The 18,306-nt window shown below is 37.2% G+C and overlaps 1 protein-coding gene across 8 annotated transcripts in view; it reads right to left on the bottom strand.

The window, feature by feature from the left end:
* KLHL13 (kelch like family member 13) overlaps positions 1–18,306 on the bottom strand; it is a 231,580-nt gene that overhangs the window by 14,769 nt on the left and 198,505 nt on the right. For all 8 annotated transcript variants that reach the window (XM_033112321.1, XM_033112303.1, XM_033112314.1 and 5 more), the window contains one exon: positions 3,125–3,920. In XM_033112321.1, coding sequence (XP_032968212.1) covers positions 3,125–3,920 — 796 coding nt within the window. The remainder of the gene's footprint in view (positions 1–3,124; positions 3,921–18,306) is intronic.

The following is an 18,306-nucleotide window of genomic DNA, read 5'->3' as shown; positions in this document are numbered from 1 at the left end:
ACAAAAAAAGAAAACTACACACCAATATCTCTGATGAATACAGATGAAAAAATCCTAAACAAAATTCTAGCAAATCGAATAGAAAAATGCATTAAAAGATTATTCATCACGACCAAGTGGGGTTCATCCCCGGGACACAAGGATGGTTCAACATCCACAAATCCATCAATGTGATACATCACATAAACAAAATAAAGGACAAAAATGATATGATTACATCATTGATGCAGAAAAAGCATTTGACAAGATACAACATCCATTTATGATTAAAACACTTAATAAAATAGGTATAGAAGGAAAATACCTTAACATAATAAAGGCCATATATGACAAGCCCTCAGCTAATCTCATAATTAATGGTGAAAAACTGAAGCACTGTGCTCTACATTCAGGAACACGACAGGGCTGTCCCCTATCACCTCCGCTTTTCAACATAGTGTTGGAAGTCCTTGCCAGAGCAATCAGGCAAGAGAAAGAAATAAAAGGCATCCACATTGGGAATGAAGAAGTTAAATTATCACTCTTTGCAGATGACATGATGCTATATATAGAAAACCCTAAAGACTCCACCAAAAAGCTATTGGAAACAATCAACGAATACAGTAAAGTTGCTGGCTACAAAATCAACGTACAAAATTCCATTGCATTCCTATATAATAACAATAAAACCTCAGAGAAAGAAATAGAAAAAACAATTCCTTTTGCAATTGCAGCAAAAAGAATAAAATACCGAGGAATAAACTTAACCAAAGATGTGAAGGACCTATATGCTGAAAACTATAAGACATTTTTTAAAGAAATTGAAGAAGACACAAAGAAATGGAAAGACATTCCGTGCTCATGGATTGGAAGAACCAACATAGTTAAAATGGCCATATTACACAAAGCAATATAGAGATTTAATGCAATCCCCATCAAAATCCTAATGGCGTTTTTTAAAGAAATAGAACAAAAAATTATCCGATTTATTTGGAACCACAAAAGACCCCGAATAGCCAAAGCAATCTTAAGAAAAAAGAACAATACTGGAGGTATCACACTCCCTGACTTCAGCTTGTACTACAGGGCTACAATAATCAAAACAGCATGGTATTGGCAGAAAAACAGACACATAGACCAATGGAATAGAATTGAGAACCCAGAAATAAAACCACATAAATATGGACGGATAATTTTTGACAAAGAAGCTAAAAACATACAATGGAGTAAAGACAGCCCCTTCAATAAATGGTGCTGCGAGAATTGGATAGCCACGTGCAAAACAATGAAACTGGATTGCTATCTGTCACCATGTACCAAAATTAATTCAAAATGGATCAAAGACTTAAGCATAAGACCTGACATAATGAACTGCATAGAAGAAAACATAGGTACTAAACTTATGCACCTTGGGTTCAAGGAGAATTTTATGAATTTGACTCCAAAGGCAATGGAAGTAAAAGCTAAAATAAACGAATGGGACTATATGAAACTTAAAAGCTTCCACACAGCAAAAGAAACCATCGACAAAATAAAGAGGCAACCAACTGAATGGGAGAAGATTTTTGCAAACAGTGCCTCTGATAAGGGGTTAATATCCAAAATATAGAAGGAACTCATGCAACTCAACAACGAAAAAACAAACAACCCAATTGAAAAATGGGCAGATGACCTGAAGAGACATTTCTCCAAAGAGGACATACAAATGGCAAATAGACATATGGAAACATGCTCAACATCACTTATCATCAGAGAAATGCAAATAAAAACCATAATGAGATATCACCTCACCCCAATTAGAATGGCTATCATCAACAAGACAAAAAGTAACAAGTGTTGGAGAGGCTGTGGAGAAAAAGGAACCCTCATACACTGTTGGCGGGAATGCAGACTGGTGCAGCCGTTATGGAAAGCAGTGTGGAGGTTCCTCAAAAAATTACGAATAGAATTACCATATGACCCTGCAATCCCTCTCCTGGGTATCTACCCAAAACATCTGAAAACATTTATACATAAAGACACGTGTGCTCCAATGTTCATTGCAGCTTTGTTTACAGTGGCCAAGACATGGAAACAACCAAAATGTCCTTCAATAGATGAATGGATAAAGAAGTTGTGGTAGATATACACAATGGAATACTATTCAGCGGTAAGAAAAGATGATATAGGAACATTTGTGAGCACGTGGATGGATCTTGAGAGTATAATTCTAAGCGAAATAAGTCAGACAGAAAAAGCAGAGAACCATATGATCTCAATGATATGTGGTATATAAACCAAAAACAACAAAAGAACAAGACGAACAAATGAGAAAGAAGAACTCATAGACACAGACAATAGTTTAGTGGTTATCAGAGGCTAAGTGGGTGGGGGCTGGGGGGTGAGGTAAGGGGGATCAAATATATGGTGATGGAAGGAGAACTGTCTCTGGGTGGTGAACACACAATGGGATTTATAGATGATGTAATACAGAATTGTACACCTGAAATCTATGTAATTTTACTAACAATTGTCACCCCCTTAAATTTAAAAAAAAAAAAGAAAAGAATAGGACTTTGTGGCCTCTAATAGGTATCAGATTATGTAAAAGAAAAAACAATAAAAGTCAGTGCTTTGTAAGGAAGAATTTTAACCTGTTCAGTAAAATACTACGTGGGCTTGTAAAACGAAAAATGAGGAAACATGCCAAAATTCTGTCCAAGATTCTGTTAGAATTTAAATTAGCCGAATACACTTTATTGTTGAACCCTCAATATGAAAGCCATACATACTGCACAAATAAAATATTGTGCAACATATTGCTTTTGTGAGATATAACTTGTACCATAGCCAACAATACCATGTTTCCCCGAAAATAAGACCAGGTCTTATATTAATTTTTGCTCCAAAAGATGCATTAGGGTTTATGTTCAGGGGATGTCATACTGAAAAATCATTCTAGGGCTTATTTTCCAGTTAGGTCTTATTTCCAGGGAAACACAGTATATGCCCAGATAAGGCACACTGTCTCTAGGAAAAAGTTTAAAATGAAACTCTAGTTACATTTTTTGTCTTTTATTTTACAGAATGGCTTATTTTATGAGTTAACAAGAATTTCAGGGTAAAGAAATTAGTCTCTATGCTTAATATAAATGCACACACTTACGTAATTCACCAGCTGCATTTCGCCCACCAACTGCATACAGATATCCCTTGAGGGCACTTAGGTGGAAGAAGGTGCGCTTTTCATTTAAAGATGCAACTTGCATCCATTTATTGTACCGAGGATCAAATCTAAAGACTGTATCAACCGCTGTTTTTCCTTTTGTGTCATAATTACTCTGTCCACCAACGACATAGAGAAAGTTTCCAATGACAGCAATGCCATGCTGGTACCTTGGGGCATCCATGGGGGCTAATGATTTCCATTCATGCTCCTTTTCATCATACATGCGCAATTCCTTGCTGACAACCAGCTGCTGCCTCAGCACTCCTCCTAATGTAACTAAATGAGTGGTGTCAGACCGAATAGCAGTCCTGTCTGACTGCATAACTGGCTGCATATATGGCAACATTTGGTAATTGCTGGCTTCTAAAAGGAGATTCACACAAGTATTGTCAGTTCTCATGAAATCCACGGTTTGCACGTAATTAATGAGCTCTTGTGGTGTCATCAGTGGAAATCGTATGTTCTTCATTAATTTTGCAGCAAAGTCCATCCGAGGCTCTTCCAGGCGTAACCAGCGACAGGTAGCCTTAAAGAGCTCAAGTTCAGTGCAGTGCTTAAGGCTATTACTGGAAAGCACAAAGGCAAGCCGCTCAAAAGGGAGTTTCAAGAATTCCCCAGTGCCCAGCAATGCAGGAAAATTCTTCAAGACAAAGCTGTTAATGTATTTATCCACTTCTGTCAGATTGTAGGTGTTGGCAATTCGCCCAACTTCGACACAATTTTCTAGAGTAACCTATTAAGCCAATAAAAAACAAATTAAAACATGACTACTTTCATTACACTCACATCTGGATAACGTAAGTTCCTGTTCTAGAATAAAAGTAAATGCTGCTTTTTACTGTCCATATAGATACAATAAAGATTCTTATCTAAGTGTATTAATGATCTAAACAGAATTCACAAACCATCTTTACCTACTCCAGTAGAAAGGAGACTAGAACAAAATGATCATTCAGTCAGTAGTTTAGAAGTTACTCTAAGAAACAGGGTTATTACTTGACTGTGGTCAAAATAATCGCAGTAAGTCCTCCGTATCGTCATACATTCTTGGAATTGTGGCTGAATGACATATAATGAAAGTGATATAAACAAGAGTTCCTACTATATCTCATCAACTTTATAATGAAATTACAACATTCAAGGACCTGCTGTACTTTTGTCTCCTTAAAAATCTGTGTTTTCTCTCCCTCCCCCAAAATATACTAACAAAATTCTGGCCAGATAGAAATTTTGGAAAAATAGAGGGTTATTCTATTATGGTTTATCTCAATCCTTTTCTAAGTCATGATTCTTAAAAGTAACTCAGCTAGCAGGGCCACTAACAGAAAAGTTCTAACACAGGATTCCTAGATTTCTCTTTCATGTAAATAGACATCATTCATTACTATGATTCATTTTGATTCCTTCAAAAGTTATTGCTTATGGTAAAATAACTCAATAGGACAATTATTCCTAGGGCTAAGTTATTTTCCACATTACTTATCTTGAAATATAAGCAAGTGAATCAATTTCAGGAAAGTTGGAGTAGTTGTGTCTACATCAAATTACTCATGGAGTTTAGTTAGTTTCTGATATCTATTACATACAACATAGTTTTCCTCAGCTGCTGTCTTACTCTTAGCATACTCTAGTTATGCCTTGGGTCAAAATGAGCCCAGAAAAATCTCCCCAGCATGGAGTAAATTATACCAAAAATGGAAACCAGGAAAAGGAAAGAAGCTATGGAAAGGCTTTTCTTTGGCAGGAGCTTTTTTCAATGCTCTAATAACTGATTGGTCAAAACTGAAAAGAGGAAAATCACATCAGCAAATATTATGCAAGAAAGAACTTACAAAAGCAAGTCTACCATACAAATGTCTGGGTATATATACAAACACTAAAACAGAATACAGGCAAAGGACTCAAATAATTTTTCTCAATTTACTCAGGGTGTGTGTTCAAAAATACCACATAAACCTCAATGATGCAACTGAGTGGTTAACAAATTGGCAGATGATTAAGAGAAAATTGGCTAATCCTTCTAGTATCCTTTTTATTTAAAAGCTGAAATGAAACCAAAATATTTACTACTCTAGTTGAAATAATAGCCAGTTAAGATATAATAACACTGAAAGCACTAAGGACAATACACCACACAATTCATAGATTGATTTATTGTTCCAGAATTTGAACTCTTCTAAGCAACTGATTTTCTTTACAGAAATCACCAAAAAGTTTTCATTGCTTGTTATATTTAATAGCTATGTATTGAAAAATACCTAAAACATAATTGTAACACAAAAGAACATGGACAAAAATAAACAAATTATGGAACTTTTTAAATACCGTTAGTTTAACACTATTCAATATCTTGGATTTCTAATGTGGTTAATTAAAAGTACATTAATCCAACTTTAGGAGTGGCTTGTTTTTGTCTCTTAAAATTTTAAATTGGGAGTCGATCAAAATGGCGGTGTGAGGTGAGCCTCTGTAAAGCTCCCCTGGAATTTACAACTAATCGAACAACAATAACTTCACAAAAGACTCCCTGCACAGCAGACAGGCAAGATGAACAGGCGCACTACTGAATTTACCTAAAGGTGGGCGAATTGCGCGAGCCGGGTGAGGAGGGAAAGGAGAAGTGGGGAGACGGAGCAGCGTGGGTGGGCGCAGGACACAGATCTAGCTCAGTACTCCGAGCTCGCTGCATCCTGGAACTACCACAGCTGCGGGAGAGGGAAGAACTTGGACTGCTGGGGCTCTGCTTATGGCCCACAGGGCTGAGGGAGCAGCACATAATATGGCTGAAACCAACGCTCACAGCAGAGAACTTGGAGAAAAGACTGAGGGAAGCAGGCTGAAAATGGAGGTTTAAGCCCTCACTGCGGAACAGAGAACGGAAGCCTTAGGCACTGAGACTAGCCGGCCGCTCCATACCCTCCCAGAACTCGCTCCGCCCCCACCTGCCCGGTGCTAGAAGCTAAACAGTAGCAGTGTAACATAAAAAGAACAGAATATTTGCTGTTCTGAGAACTGTGGACAACAGACACAGATACGCAGCTGAACTAGTTCCAGCAGAGGGGAGAGAGCTGTGGAAGCAGGAACAGCTGTGGTGATGGTCGCTGCCATTGCTCTGGGCCACCTCTCACAACGCACCCTGCCCCTGCCCCACTTATCTGGGCGGATCCCTGCAGGAGTAAACAGAACGGCTAAAACATACGGGCTCTGAATCTGGTGCAGAAAGAGCTTTGGAACTTCAGAAGCTCTCTGCATACCCACACGGACACTGTGCCCTGTGACCAAAGAACTATAAACACAGGAGAAACCCGTATCCCAGGGAATCCTCCCATTGTGTGAGAAGCTGGACTAGTGCAGAGAAAACACAGCACTACTGTGTGAGAGAAATAAAAGGCTGCAGTCGGAGAGAAAATAAAACATTCTACCAACAAATACTGGAAAATAAAAGAAAGAACTCTCCGTATCAACCTGTTGCAGAGGCCACTCCTGTAGATGTCTAGGAAGAGAAATAATAAATCAGTAATTGCCATGAATAAGCAAGGCAACAAGACAGCTCAGAAAGAAAGTGAAAAGTCTCCAGAAAACAAACTTAAAGATATGGAAATAGTGACTTAAACGACAAAGAATTCAAGATTGCAGTTCTGGAAAAACTCAATGAGATGCAAGAAAACACAGAAAGGCAGTTTAATGAACTCAGAAACGCAATCAAAGAACAACATGAGCATTTTACGAAAGAGATTCAAATTTTAAAAAAGAACCAAATAGAATTTCTGGAGATTAAGAACTCAATAGAAGAAATTAAGAATGAAATACCCAGCTTAGGTAGTAGAGTTGACCAGATGGAGGAAAGAATCAGTGACATCGAAGATAGAAACCTTGAAATTACACAGATGGAAGAAGAAAGAGACTTGAGACTTAAAATAAATGAAAGAACTCTACAAGAACTTTCTGACTCCATCAGAAAGAGCAATACAAGAATAATGGGCATACCAGAAGGAGAAGAAAGAGAGAAGAAAACAGAGAATATATTCAAACAAATTGTTGATCAGAACTTCCCAAACTTGTGGACAAAACTGGATCCTTGAATCCAAGAAGCAAATAGAACACCTAATTACCGCAATCCCAACAGGCCTTCTCCAAGGCACATTATATTGAAGCTGTCTAAAATCAATGACAAAGATAGAATCCTCAAGGCAGCCAGGGAAAAGAAGACGGTAACCTACAAAGGAAAGCCCATTTGATTATCATCAAATTTTTCAGCAGAAACCCTACTAGCCATGAGGGAGTGGAACCAAATATTCAAACAATTGAAAGAGAAAAATTATCAGGCAAGAATACTATATCCAGCAAAGATATCCTTTAGATATGAAGGAGGAATAAAGACCTTTCCAGACATACAGAAGCTGAGGGAATTTTCTAATACAAAACCTGCACTACAAGAAATACTAAAGGAGACTATTTGACCACCATCAACAGGGACAATTTGTGGTAACCAAAACATAAAAAGGGGGAGAGTAAAGGCCTGAACCGGAATATGGGAATAGAGAAAGTAAGTGTGCTGAACATAATGGAATACTCTAAATATCAAACTTTATCTTACTTAAACTTAAGGGTAACCACTCAAGAAAAATCCAGAACTGAAATATATACTGTAATAAAAGAAGAAACAGAGGGAAACATCATAGAATACCACCATACAGAAATATTAGACAACAACAAAAAGGCAAAGACACAATGGAGACACAGCCTTACCAGAAAACTAAAGATAGAATGACAGGAAATCGTCACATATTAATAATCACCCTAAATGTAAATGGACTGAACTCACCAATAAAAAGGCACAGAGTAGCAGACTGGATCAAAAAATTAAACCCAACTATATGCTGTCTCCAGAAGACACATCTCAGCTACAAGGACAAGCATAGACTCAAAGTGAAAGGGTAGAAATTGACACTCCAGGCAAACGATACCCAGAGAAAATCAGGTGTAGCCATAATGATATTAGATGAAACAGACTTCTGGGTGAAAAAGATAACAAGAGACAAAGATGGACATTTCAGAATGGTAAAGGGGACTATACAACAAGAAGACATAACAGTCATCAATATTTATGCCCCCAAACAGGGAGCAGCGAAATATACCAAGCAACTACTAACAGATCTAAAGGGAGAAATTGACCAAAACACAATTATACTAGGGGACCTAAATATATCACTGACAGCTATGAATAGATCATCCAAACAGAAAATAGATAACGAAATAGCAGCCCCAAATGACACGTTAGATGAAATGGACATAATTGACATATATCCAACACTTCATCCTAAAACATCAGACTATACATTCTTTTCTAGTGTACATGGAACATTCTCAAGGATAGACCATATATTGGGACGTAAAATCAGCCTCAGCAAATTTAAGAAGATTGAAATCATACCAAGCATATTCTCTGATCACAAGGGTTTGAAATTGGATATCAACTGCAAAAAGAAAGCAGGAAAAAACACAAATACATGGAGATTAAACAACATACATTTAAAGAACGACTGGGTCAAAGAAGAATTTAGAGGAGAGATCAAAAGATACATAGAAACAAATGACAATGAAAATACATCTTACCAAAACTTCTGGGATGCAGCGAAAGCAGTTTTAAGAGGGAAATTTATATCATTACAGGCCTATCTCAAGAAACAAGAAAAATCCCAAATAAATAACCTCATGTTACAACTTAAAGAATTAGAAAAAGAAGAACAAGTGAAACCCAAGGTCAGCAGAAGAAAGGAAATAACAAAAATCAGAGCAGAACTAAATGAAATAGAGAACAAAAAGACAATAGAAAAATTAATGTGACAAAGAGCTGGTTCTTTGAAAAGATTAACAACATTGACAAACCCTTGACTAGACTCACTAAGATAAAAAGAGAGAAGACACTAATTAACAAAATCAGAAATGAAAAAGGGGAAGGTATCACAGACACCAAAGAAATACAAAGGAGCATCCAAGAATACTACGAAGGACGATATGCCACCAAATTCAATAACTTAGAAGAAACAGACAAGTTCTTAGAAACATATAACCTTCCAAGGCTGAACCATGAAGAAGTGGAAAATCTAAACAGATCGATCACCAGTAATGAAATAGAATCAGTCATGTAAAACCTTCCCAAAAGCAAAAGCCCAGGATCAGATGGCTTCACTAGTGAATTCTACCAAACCTTCAAAGAGGATCTAATACCAATCCTGCTCACACTCTTCCAAAAAATTGAAGAAGAGACAGTACTCCCTAACTCATTTTATGAGGCCAACATTATCCTGATACCAAAACCTGGTAAGGATAACACAAAAAAAGAAAACTACAGACCAATATCTTTGATGAATACAGATGCAGAAATCCTAAACAAAATTTAGCAAATCGAATACAACAATGCATTAAAAAGATTATTCAACACGACCAAGTGGGGTTCATCCCAGCAGCACAAGGATGGTTCAACATCCACAAATCTGTCAATGTGATACATCACATAAACAAAATAAAGGACAAAAATCATATGATTACATCAATTGATTCAGAAAAAGCATTTGACAAGATACAATATCGATTTATGATTAAAACGCTTAATAAAACAGGTATAGAAGGAAAATATCTTAACATAATAAAGGCCATATATGACAAGCCCTCAGCTAATCTCATAATTAATTGGGAAAAACTGAAGCCCTGTTCTCTACGTTCAGGAACACGACAGGGCTGTCCCCTATCACCTCTGCTTTTCAACATAGTGTTGGAAGTCCTTGCCAGAGCAATCAGGCAAGAGAAAGAAACAAAAGGCATCCACATTGCGAATAAAGAAGTTAAATTATCACTCTTTGCAGATGACATGATGCTATATATAGAAAACCCTAAAGATTCCCAAAAAGCTATTAGAAACAATCAATGAATACAGTAAAGTTTCTGGCTACAAAATCAAGGTACAAAAGTCCATTGCATTTCTATATACTAACAATGAAATCTCAGAAAAAGAAATACAAAAAACAATTCCTTTTGCAATTGCGGCAAATAGAATAAAATACCTAGGAATAAACTTAACCAAGGATGTGAAGAACCTATATACTGAAAACTATAAGACATTTTTGAAAGAAATTGAAGAAGACACAAAGAAATGGAAAAACATTCCATGCCCATGGATTGGAAGAATCAACATAGTTAACATGGCCATGTTACCCAAAGCAATATACAGATTTAATGCAATCCCCATCAAAATCCCAATGGCGTTTTTTTTAAAGAAATAGAACAAAAAATTATCCGATTTATTTGGAACCACAAAAGACCCCAAATAGCCAAAGCAATCTTAAGAAAAAAGAACAATACTGGAGGTATCACACTCCCTGACTTTAGCTGGTACTACAGGGCTACAATAATCAAAACAGCATGGTATTGGCAGAAAAACAGACACATAGACCAATGGAATAGAATTGAGAACCCACAAATAAAACCACATAAATATGGACAGGTAATTTTTGACACAGAAGCTAAAAACATACAATGGAGTAAAGACAGCCTCTTCAATAAATGGTGCTGGGAGAATTGGATAGCCACGTGCAAAAGAATGAAACTGGACTGCTATCTGTCACCATGTACCAAAATTAATTCAAAATGGATCAAAGACTTAAGCATAAGACCTGATATAATGAACTGCATAGAAGAAAACATAGGTACTAAACTTATGCACCTTGGGTTCAAGGAGCACTTTATGAATTTGACTCCAAAGGCAATGGAAGTAAAAGCTAAAATAAACGAATGGGACTATATGAAACTTAAAAGCTTCTGCACAGCAAAAGAAACCATCGACAAAAGAAAGAGGCAACCAACTGAATGGGAGAAGATTTTTGCAAACAGTGCCTCTGATAAGGGGTTAATATCCAAAATATACAAGGAACTTATGCAACTCAACAACAAAAAAACAAACAACCCAATTGAAAAATGGGCAGATGACCTGAAAAGACATTTCTCCAAAGAGGACATACAAATGGCAAATAGACATATGGAAAAATGCTCAACATCACTAATCATCAGAGAAATGCAAATAAAAACCACAATGAGATATCACCTCACCCCAGTCAGAATGGCTATCATCAACAAGACAAATAGTAACAAGTGTTGGAGAGGCTGTGGAGAAAAAGGAACCCTCATACACTGTTGGTGGGAATGCAGACTGGTGCAGCCGTTATGGAAAGCAGTGTGGAGGTTCCTCAAAACATTACGAATAGAATTGCCATATGACCCTGCAATCCTTCTCCTGGGTATCTACCAAAAAAATCTGAAAACATTTATACATAAAGACACGTGTGCTCCAATGATCATTGCAGCTTTGTTTACAGTGGCCAAGACATGGAAACAACCAAAATGTCCTTCGATAGATGAATGGATAAAGCAGTTGTGGTATGTATACACAATGGAATACTATTCGGCGATAAGAAAAGATGATATAGGAACATTTGTGACCACGTGGATGGATCTTGAGAGTATAATTCTAAGTGTAATAAGTCAGACAGAAAAAGCAGAGAACCATATGATTTCACTGATATGTGGTATATAAACCAAAAACAACAAAAGAACAAGACAAGTGTGAAACAAAAACTCATAGACACAGACAATAGTTTAGTGGTTACCAGAGGGTAAGTGGGGTGGAGGGTGGGAGATGAGGGTATGGGGGTTCAAGTGTATGGTGATGGAAAGAGAACTGACTCTGGCTGGTGAATACACAATGGGATTTATAGATGATGTAATACAGAATTGTACACCTGAAATCTATGTAATTTTGCTAACAATTGTCAACCCAATAAATTTAAGAAAAAAAAAGAAAATAATCAAGTGCACATTTAAGTTTCCTTAATAGAAATTATGCTATTAGAATCAAATAACTTTCATGGTCATCGTAAAGGCAGTTCCAAGAATCATAATTTTCAAAGTTGTCATTTTCATTAATGTACTGGTACTCTCTGCTGCTATATTAAATTTAAATTTAATGAATTTTAAAATACCTTAAATTAAATTTAAGTACCCTAAATTAAAATTCAAATTATACCTGATGCATCCAAATATTCTCATTAACATAATTTGATATTTTAATGACAGGTTTCATCAGAAATTTGTGATGTTATTTTGTTGAAGATCAGTACCTTATACAAATAAATTCCCATTTAGCAATAAAAATCCACAAAGCAAAAGCAAATCTGTTTCTGTCGTCTCATGGGAAATGCAAAGACTAAGTAAGAAATTAGCTGGCAAATTTTGGGGGACTCCTCAGAAATTGAATGCACCAAATTCTCCTTGGTGCTATACAGTTTGTTAAAATGACAGCCTGACATCAAGTACCTCCAATGCAGAGGGAGAACACATGTCCACAGAAAAAGACTGGGAAGAAATCAAACAAACTACTTTGGGGGGCAGAGGATATCTCCTCTGGAGCCGCCTTTCAGAGGTGAGAACATCCCAGGACATAGGGAAGGGACTTTTTGGTAAGAAGAACAAAGAGGTGATTTAAAAACAAAAAACCTTCTCTCAGTCTTTGTCTCACTTCACATTCTAATTCCCATTGAGGTGAATACTGATGGTGTGTCCAGCTTGGAGAATCCAATTACCTTATTCCTTTGCACTTTGAATGGATTTCCCTTATTGGGTGCAATATTAGATATTACAAAGGTCTTTGGGGGGTGGGAAATTAATTGGTTTGAACCCTGGCTGGGTGTCTTCTTTGACTACAGAGTCCCTAATGGCAGATGGGCAAGAAAGCAGTGGTGAAAGTTATAGGCAGAGATATTATTTAATAACCAGCACAGTCTGGCTACCAACTAATCCGAATAGATGCTCAGCCATAAACAAGCGGTATCTGGGTACTACTTGCTAAATATCTGCCTTGGCAATAAGGAAGTCAAGCTTGGTTTGGTTGGGAGGAAAAAATTTTGATTTATTGTAAAATTATCCATACAATTTTCTCTCCAATTGGCATTGAACCTCTTCAAAGACTATATATATATATATATATATATATATATATATATATATACACACACATATATATATATATATATGTATATATATGTATATAAAGACATGTTTCTTAAATTTTTATGGATACCATGTTTCCCTGAAAATAAGACCTAGCCAGACAATCAGCTTTAATGCGTCTTTCAGAGCAAAAATTAATATAAGACCTGGTCTTACTTTACTATAATAGAAGACTGAGTCTATAATATCATATCATATCATATCATATCATATCATATCATATCATCTCATCTCATACCATATAATACAATGTCAGGTCTTATATTAATTTTTGCTCCAAAAGACGCATTAGAGCTGATTGTCCAGCTAGGTCTTATTTTCGGGGAAACACAGTAAACGCAATTTAGATTAAATAAGGAATGTGAAATATATATACCATATAGGATATCCTTGGTAATTATAGTAAAGAGGATAGAAATTATAGAAATGAATGCAAAAGTATGGCAATGAATGATATAAAGCAGAGTTGTTAAATTTTTCTATAAAACTAAAAACACTTTCATATAACATGGAGATAATGGAAAATTTCCTATATTGGTAATATATAAAAAAGAACGTTCCCAAAGCTTACTGCAGATATCATGACCAAATACCAAAATAAACTGTCTTTTTCAATAACTTCTTCTGATTCCCTTTATTTTTCCCTCTGCCTTTTGCCTCTCTCCCACATTACACACCTTCTTTGTTTACCAGCATCTCCAACTTTTTATTACCCCTTGTCACCTCAATAACATTCCTCTACATTTCACTCTGAGTTCCCCACACAAATCGGTGACAATAAATCATTGGTGGAACCAATGATATACCTGTGTCAAGAAAAAAATAAATAAACACAACTTTTTAAAATGAGTTTAAAGAAAGACTATCACTAAGTCGAAAACCCAAAGCATCTTATTCTCTGGTTAAACATGCTTTTATATGAAAATAAAATGGTTTCTTGCTCACCTTCATTCGGTATTATTTATTCTGTATAATTATATATTTAAATTGTAATATTTCCAGTTCAATTACAAATGTCCTATTCCAGCAACTTTACATTAAATTGGGTTTTGTGAGTTAGCCTGTAATCCTCCATAACAGTAACTCTGTGGGGGCAAAGGCTAGATGTTGTATATTCCAACTTGCAAAAATATATAATGAAAGACAAAAAAAAATGCAACTACAACCTGTTTATAAATTAGGAAACAGCTGCATGGTATTTAGCATGCTATAGTTATGGAATATCATAGGGACAAAAAAACTAATGCAATTTTTATAGGTATATAACTAAATATAGGTAATTTTCCATTATCTCCATGTTATATGAAAGTGTTTTTAGTTTTATAGAAAAATTTAACAACTCTGCTTTATATCATTCATTGCCATCCTTTTGCATTCATTTCATAGTCCTCTTTTCTATAATTACCAAGAATATAATATAGCAAGAACAAAAGTGACAGATCCTATAAACTATAATACTAATTATCACCTTAAAAGTATTACTGCAAAGGATGGCAAAGTTAGGAGGAAAGTGGTTCTTGTTTTATTGAGCCTGATATAGAAAATTAATGTCTGTTACAGAAAATTAATGTCTGTATCCCACCAAAGGCAAGTGTGGCTTTATTATCGTATTTAAAGTTATCGTTCAAAACTGACATGTAAATGCTTTGAATGTTATTTGCTGAGTCACACTTAATGTACCAGTGCTCCTCATCACCCACACAAATGATTCAGAATGGAATAGAATCCCCTAAAACTAAGGACATATACAAGAAGCCACGTCAAGACTGGTAGGAGGTGGGTAGAGACATGGAACGGGCCAGTGCCACACCCGCCTGTGACCATTAAAAACTGGGAGAGATATCTCGGCTGCAGAGGTCCCCCCCCCCAGAGGAGCGAGGGGTCCCAGCCCAACACCAGGTTCCCCAGCCCAGGGTTCCAATGCCAGGGAGAGAAGTCCTCATAATTTTTGGCTGTGAAAACCAGCAGAAATTGTGGCTGAGTGAGATGAGGAGAGGTACAATCCCAGGCAATCTTCTTAAAGGGCCCATGCACAGACTTACTTGCTGATGGACCGACTCACCCTCAGCTCCAGCGCTGGGGCAGCAGCTCGAAAGGTGCCATGGACATACGAGAAGGAACTGAATTGACTGGTTTCAGAGAAAAAGCTGGAAGGGCAGTTTTTCACCAATCAGAGGAGCTGGCAGAAGCCATTGTTTCTTTGTTGAGCCCTCCCTCTCCTGGTGTGGGGATGAAGGTGGCCACCATATCTAAGTCTCCATCAACCTGGATAACACTGTTCATTGGCCCTGATTCCCTGAGACCCTGCCGCACCCAACTTTTGGGCAAACCCAAGCCATTTCCAGTGGCTTTTCCATAAAAACAGCCTGTCTTGGATCATGCTGCTGATTTTCCCAAAATCTCTGAAAGGTTCACAAAACCCAAACACACAGCATCTGTCTTCAGCATGTTCTATACTTCTTGCTGAGCAGCCCTAAACCTGGAACTAGCCATAGCCAGTCTTGGTTCATGACTGGGGCTTCTTGAGATACCTCCAAGTCCAGCATGGGTGGCAGCCATCTGTGGATTGCATTGTGGCTCATGCCATGGGGCCCTGTGCAAGGTGCAGGCTGTGGATGCACTTGGCCTGTGGTGGATTCCCTCCCAGGAGGCCCCAGGAATTGACACGCCTGGTGGCCAGCTTCGTGCCTGGTGGCCAGGACTGAACCAGAGCATCACCCGGCTGCTTCCAAGAATGACACACCCAAATGGCAGACAGGGCAGGCACCAGAGCCCTGCTCAAGTGAATCCTGCTCTGTAGGGTCAGTCTCTGCACAACAGCTCCTCACTATAGTCACTCCCAACCAATCACCCCAAGATTCAATCCCTTCCATTGATGTGCAAGCAGCAACCAAGGCTCAGCTACAGCAGGAGTTGTACAACCCACACAAGGAAAACATACAACTCAAGCAAGGGAAACACCTGGAGCTCCAGACTCTGGTGACCGGGGAGACTATGCAACTGGACTCCATAGGACACCTACTATATAAGCTCACTCTACTAAGACTAGAAGACTGAATACATAGAAACAAACACAGGGAGGTAGCCAAAATAGGAGACAAAGAAACATGTCCCAAATGAAAGAACAGAACAAACCTCCAGAAAAAGAACTAAAGAAAATGGAGACAAGCAATCTACCAGCCATAGAGTTCAAAACACTGGTTATAAGCATACTCAATGATCTCGGGAAAAACTTCAACAAAGACATAGGAAACATAAAAATAGATATGAAAAAGAACCAGGCAGAAATAAAGAATATAATAACTGAAATGATGAATAAAATACAGGGAATCAACAGTAGAAGCAGAGGATAAAATCAGCAATTTGGAATAAATATAAGGTAGCAGAAAACACTAATCAGAACAGCAAAATGAAAAAAAAATAATAATAAATGAGGATATTTTAAGGAGCCTGTGGGACATCGAGCATACCAATATTCACATCACAGGGGTACCAGAAGGAGGAGAAAGAGAAATGAATTGAAAACCTATTTGAAGAAGCAATGATGAAAAGCTTCCCTAACCTGGCAAAGGAAATAGGCATACAGCCCAGAAGCTCAGAGAGTCCCAAACAAGATAAACCCAAAGAGTCCCACACCAAGACACATCATAATTAAAATGCCAAAGATTAAAGACAAACAGAGAATATTAAAAGCAGCAAGAGAAAAGCAGTTAGTTATCTACAAGGGAGCTCCCATAAGACTGTCAGCTGATTTCTCAACAGAAACTTTGCAGGCCAGAGGGATTGACAGGAAATATTCAAAGGGATGAAAACTTAGGACCTACAACTAAGATTACTCTACCCTGCAATGCTATCATTTAAAATTGAAGGACAGATAAAGAGCTTTCCAGACAAGACAAAGCTAAAGGAGTTCATCACCACTAATGCAGTATTACAAGGAATCTTAAAGGGACTTCTTTAAGATGAAAAAAAGATAAAAATTATGAATAATAAAATGGCAATAATTATGTACCTATCAATAATTACTTTAAATCTAAATGGATTAAATGCTCCAATCAAAAGATAAGTGGCTGAATGGATAAGAAAACAAAATCCTTACATATGCTGCCTACCAGAGACTCACTTCAGATTGAAGGACACACAGAGACTGTGTGTCCATCCTTTAGGATGGTAAAAGATATTTTATGAAAATAGAAACAAACAAAAAAAGCTGGGTAGCAATACTTATCCCAGACAAAATAGACCTTAAAACAAATACAGTAACAAAAGACAAAGAAACACCCAGTAATCCGATGGATACATATTTGTCTGTAGAAACCCAAAACACTACTTCAAGGGGATATGTGCACCTATATGGTCGTTGCAGCATTGTTTACAATGCCCAAAATGTGGAGGCAGCCTGGGTGTCTGTCCATGGATGAACGGATAAAAAGGAGGTAATACATATATACAATGGACTATTGCTTGGCCATGAAGGGAAAGGGTTCTTGCCATCTGTGGCGGCATGGATGGACCTGGAGGGTAACGTGTTGAGTGGAGTATGTCAGACAGACAAAGACATATGCAATGTGATTTCACTTATATGTGGAATCTAAAGAACAAAATGAACAAACAAAAGTGAAACAAATTCATAGATAAATACAACATTTTAATGGTTGCTAGCTGGGAGGGGGATTTGGGGTGTGGGTTGAAAAGGTGAAAGGATTAAGAAATACAAATTGGTTATTACAAATTAGTCATGGGGATGTAGGTTATAGCACAAGGAATATAGTCAATAATTTTGTAATAACTATGTATAGTGTCAGATGGGTACTAGATTTATCAGGGTGATAGATGGGAGGGGGTTTGAGGGGCAGGGTGAAAAGGTGAAGGGATTAGGAAGTAGAAATTCATAATTACAAAATAGGGGGATGTAAAGTAAAGCATAGGGAATACAGTCAATGATATGGGAATAACTGTATAGTGCCAGGTGGGTACTAGAGCAGTCAGGTTACTTCTTAAATTATATAAAGTCTAATAACTATGCTGTACACCTGAAATTAATATAAAATAATACT

The sequence above is a fragment of the Rhinolophus ferrumequinum genome, chromosome X (assembly GCF_004115265.2).
Source record: "Rhinolophus ferrumequinum isolate MPI-CBG mRhiFer1 chromosome X, mRhiFer1_v1.p, whole genome shotgun sequence".
NCBI classification, from domain to species: Eukaryota; Metazoa; Chordata; class Mammalia; order Chiroptera; family Rhinolophidae; genus Rhinolophus; species Rhinolophus ferrumequinum.
This window is presented reverse-complemented; position numbering and strand designations above follow the sequence as displayed.